The sequence below is a fragment of the Barbus barbus genome (genome assembly GCF_936440315.1).
Source record: "Barbus barbus genome assembly, chromosome: 44".
In the NCBI taxonomy this organism is placed as follows: Eukaryota; Metazoa; Chordata; class Actinopteri; order Cypriniformes; family Cyprinidae; genus Barbus; species Barbus barbus.
The window spans coordinates 21,793,942-21,798,988 of record NC_136722.1 but is presented as its reverse complement, the minus strand read 5'-3'; the positions used below and the strand labels follow the sequence as shown (position 1 = coordinate 21,798,988).

Here is a 5,047-nt window from a genome sequence, read left to right as displayed (position 1 = left end):
CAGCATTTTAAATATGAAAATAAAATTGTATTCAAAGCTACTAACCCCTAACCCCAAGCTTTGCGTCTTTCACCATAAATATCATGTCCATAAATAAGCTTCACAGACACAGGGCGTCATTTTGGAAAATCCAATTACTCCACCAAAATTGAAAATTTGTCAGCATTTATGTAAAAGTTATTAATGACAATTTTCTAGACACCTTAGGCATGTGTGATTGGTTTGAAGTACCAGTAGCTTGGATATTTCCCATATATTTAGTTAAAAATAAACAATAATATAATAAAAAACCGCAATTTGGCGCTTACAGGTTATTAAAAAAACAAAAAGCCATATATTTTTAAATATATATAATATATACATTACAATAACATATTGTATAATACTGTATGTACATTATAATATATCATACTTTTTATTCATAAAGATATAATCAGAATGCCTTATGTTTTTATATATTTTTTTTTTTTTCCGGTGCAGGCAATATATTTTTGCTTCTAAGAATCATATGTTTCTTAAAAAGCATTTATTTTTCAGTCACCGGGATATGCTTAGGTTTCTTTTGTTTGAAACACATATCTAATTGTTTGGTTTTGCATTTGTTCTGTGTAGGTTGTTTTTTTCATTAGATTCAACATATTTGTACTAATTTGCCCATACAAATAGTTAACCCAGTGTGGAAAACATACATGGTATATGAAAGTGCTGCTGCATTCCATCTTAAGCTGTGATTATTTCACTCACTACCTCCTGAAAGTCAATATTATGAGATTCTGTGAATATTGCTGTAATATTACTGCTCCAATCTCAATAGTGTTAAAATGACTCCATCTAGTGGCAAAAATACAACCTTACAGAGTGATTTCTGCACATCACTTGCTGTAAATGCAGGGTCACAGACCTAGAGGGCCCTGATCTGCATCATATCACATACAGTATTTTATAAACTCTAAAACCCTTTATTAAATTGGAGACATTTAGAACAAAAAATGCAGCTTTAGTGAGAAACCCAGACTTCCCTTGGTCACTAAATCACATTTAATCCAATTATACCCTCATTACACATTTGAAATCAGGAATCTTATGCATCAACTAACACTTATGTAAATTCATGACTTCATTATGTATTCACTGAATTCAGTAACTCCATGGTAACGGCACTGGTGGACATCTTTATAGTGGTCATATTTTAGTAACAAAACTCAGAATGGCATTCCCATGTTTGTGGACATAATATACAAGTACCATGGTAGTCATTGTACATATGGTATGGTCAATCACTCATTCTCTTTGCGGTGTTCTTCCGTACTCGTTTTCTAATTCAGGATAATGAACAGTTGCACTGGATTTGTGTGTATTTATTAATATTGAAGAGTGATTGCAAACATGGCCAATTTTACATAGGACTTTTTTGAACTGAAATGCTCCTCCGGCTCTTGGACAGCTCACAGGTGATCACTTGGAGCTGGTGTATTTGGTGACGGCCTTGGTGCCCTCTGACACGGCGTGTTTAGCGAGTTCTCCGGGCAGCAGCAACCGGACTGCGGTCTGCACTTCTCTGCTTGTGATGGTCGACCGCTTGTTATAGTGAGCGAGCCGTGAGGCCTCTGTAGCGATGCGCTCGAACACATCATTAACAAACGAGTTCATGATGCTCATCGCCCTGCTGGAGATACCAGTGTCGGGATGAACCTATGGAGGAACACGTATAGACACAAACACATTCAGTATGTTTTAAAGGTCATATATAGTAGTCAACATTTGAAGTGGATCAAAAAAAGTCCTAAGACAAGAACGCATTTTGGGGCAACTTGATGAAAGGTTTGGATCCACTTCAAATGTGGACTACTGTAGTTCATTGAACTAATAACTATGGGATGTTTTCAAAACAACGAATCAAATTTCAAAGAATCAGGTAAAAAGCAATTCAGTGATTCTTTTTACATCATGACATAAAATCACAGTCACATATGGGGATTCTGATAGGTGCACGTTTTTATGAAAATGGTTTTAATATGTTAGATTTTTGTACGTTTAGGAATACGCTTAAAATCAATTGGGCCAAACACTTTATTAAAAATCCAACCTCTATATGGAACTTTATTCCACATTACATTTTCTCCAAATTTGGTGTAGAAAAATGACCAGCAAAGTTATCTAATTTTCATAAGCAGGTCCTTCTCGCCTGGGCTCTATTATACAAACACAACTTTTCTCCTCAAATATTTTTTATCTAGAATAACCGTGATATTCTGCATAAAAACAAATCTCTTTTTTGCCAGCGTTGGTATGAGGCAGATATCTTGCTCGTAAATCAGTGGTTTAATGAAAATGGCCACTTATTAAATTATGAAGAATTTCTTTATCGTTTTAATATTCCCATTACTCTCAAAGAACTTGCTATGGTTTTTGATGCCATACCATCTGGAGTTATTAGTCTTTCAAATGACCCCCTATCCTTCTATTTTACCTTCTTTAGATCCTACTATTTCAATGGTGGGAAAACAGTGCTTTTCTGCCTCTTCTTCTAATCAATACGTTTGTTATTCCATAATGATTTTGTATCAATTCCAAATGTTACGGTTTACTGGAATTCTTGTCTCTGATATTGCCTGGAGGAAAGTTTAGTTGATTCCAAATAAATATAATTACTAATAAGATAAGAGGTTTCCTTTCGAATTATCCATTGTATATATCCTGTTAATACTTCCTTAAAAAATATAAAAAGAGATACAAACTGCTCTTTTTGCAAACAGCACCCAGAGACTATAGTGCATTTATTTTGGCACTGCCATTACCCTAAATTGTAGTGGAAAAACCTATCCTTATTTGTTATTGAGAATATTGATAAAGATTTTAGTTTGGGAAAGTGTTTTGAGAAAAAAAAAAAAAAAAAAAAAAAAAAAAAAAAAAAAAAGCACTTACAGAAAAATAAATTTTACCTAATCTTCTTATTTTGTTAATTTTATATACAGAAGCCATTGTTTTAGATATTGCTTGCTGACATCACTACTTTGAGACTATTTCTAATTCTTGTAATAAGAAGGCTTTTAAAACTGTTGAAGTTTGTAAACGGTTTAATATTTTCCTTTGAATGCAATGCATTTATTTTATACTTCGGTCTAGTAATTTATTTGCGTTATAACTTTTCAGTTTAAATTCTTTATTAGCTACTATTATTTTGTACCGTAACTGCTTTTTGTTTAACTATGTTCATAAAAAAAATTATAATAAAAAGATAAGCGCGCGTTTAACATTCTAAGCGCGTGCGTCGCGTTGCATGAGCAAAATGTTCAAATAAAGCCGCGTTTAGGTCTTTTGGTTATATTTTATTAGTAAAGGTGCGTCCCTGTTGATTTGCAGGCAGCCATAATTCACTGCATAAAGCGATTTAGAATCTAGATGTAATTTACATGAAAAGTATAACTTATTGGATGAAAATGTTCTCACGTTTCGATTTAAAAGAAATATATATAATAATAATAATAATAATAATAATAATAATAATAATAATAATAATAATACTCGCTCGGATACTGAAAAAAAAATTGCCATACATCGGTCCCAGAACCGACACAAATGGTTCTTATTTCAGGGAGTCAAAAAAAAAAAAAAAAAAAAAAAAGACTGGAAAACCACTTGGACCCAGTCTATGCTTGGACCGATTAGACCGAGTGATTCTTTCAGACCGGTTCCTTGAATCAGTTCGATCGATACACTGAAAAGATCCGATTCAAAATAATGATTCACGAATCGAACGCGGCGTCAAACGCATATCATCCACTTGAAATTTAGACTCGGAATCGAAGTTTTGTAATTGATCATCTTTATGATTTATGAAAACTTTCTCACCTGCTTCAAAACTTTGTAGATATACACTGCATACGTTTCCCTCCTCTTTGCTTTCCGTTTAGACGGTTTTTTGTCCCCAGGTGCTTTACCTTTCTTCTTTGCTCCTTCATTGGACATACTGGATTATTTTTAATATTAATAACACTGAGCAATATTTTGTTCTCTCAATTACGTGTTTGCCGCGTGGCAGGTTTTCAGCAGGCCTTCATCAGCCATTTATGACGTGTAGGGAAGTTTACACTAATTGGAAAGCGTCTGGGTTCAATCTGGTGTCAGATCAGCCTCCAGGAGATCCAGTAAGTGTTTCAGTCTATTTATTTGGCTTTTTAAGTGTATTGGACGTCTCATGTGTCACATTTTAATTTGTAAAGTTATTTATTTATGGACTAAAGGACAAGAAATACGCAGATACCATTTTGTTAGCTGTTTTTTTCCTTGTTTGTGGAATATTAGAGATCTCCTACTACATACTGTCAAAATCTCATAATGAATGCTCTTGACTTATGAACTTATTTCCAATTTGATGAATAATATCAACTGTGATTTTTGACTAACTCTAGGCTTAGATGGCAAAGTTAGACACTGTTACAAAACATATGAAAATGTATTTTTCATTTTCAAGATTTGTTACTAAACTGATGAATTAAACATGAAACTCAGTGACGTTATGTTTTTAAATTGTTACAATGTTGCATATTTTAAGCAGTCCTCAGCATAGTTTGATTGATATCCAGTGTTGTTTTGTTGCATTGCAGTTATAGTTTTGCAATATAATTCATGTCTGTATGATTTGATTTCACTTATTTTTACTCAAATAAGGCAGCAGTCAGAACTCATGACATCTGTTAATGTGATATTTTCTGTAGATTCAGCCATACTTGCACCCAATCTACAGTAATATGCACTTTTGAAATCCACAAAACACCTGGCCAGAGAAGACACAGGGTTCAGGTGGTGAGAGGATGCCTACAGTTAATTAGCTTCCGCCATAATATGCCAATTATGTTAAAGAGCTGCACCTGCAGATACCCATTACAGAACAGCTAATTATGTACGAATGATGATATAATACTGATGTTATAGAGACAATCCTGCTTAACAATTGAGATGCATAAACATATGCTGAAAATAGTGTACTCACAAATGAATAATTTTGTGAACTTTGTTCGTGTAGTTTACTAAAGTATTTGAAATC

At 33.5% G+C, this 5,047-nt stretch overlaps 1 protein-coding gene across 1 annotated transcript; it reads right to left on the bottom strand.

Annotated features, from left to right (window-relative positions):
* Positions 1 to 1,455: 1,455 nt before the first annotated feature.
* On the bottom strand, positions 1,456 to 3,969 carry LOC306863056 (histone H2B, gonadal-like; the record flags this gene model as incomplete). The annotated part of the gene is made up of 2 exons (XM_079406217.1): positions 1,456 to 1,692; positions 3,853 to 3,969. 2 exons carry the CDS (start codon positions 3,967 to 3,969, stop codon positions 1,456 to 1,458), a joined length of 354 nt encoding a protein of 117 aa, XP_079262343.1.
* Positions 3,970 to 5,047: the final 1,078 nt, after the last annotated feature.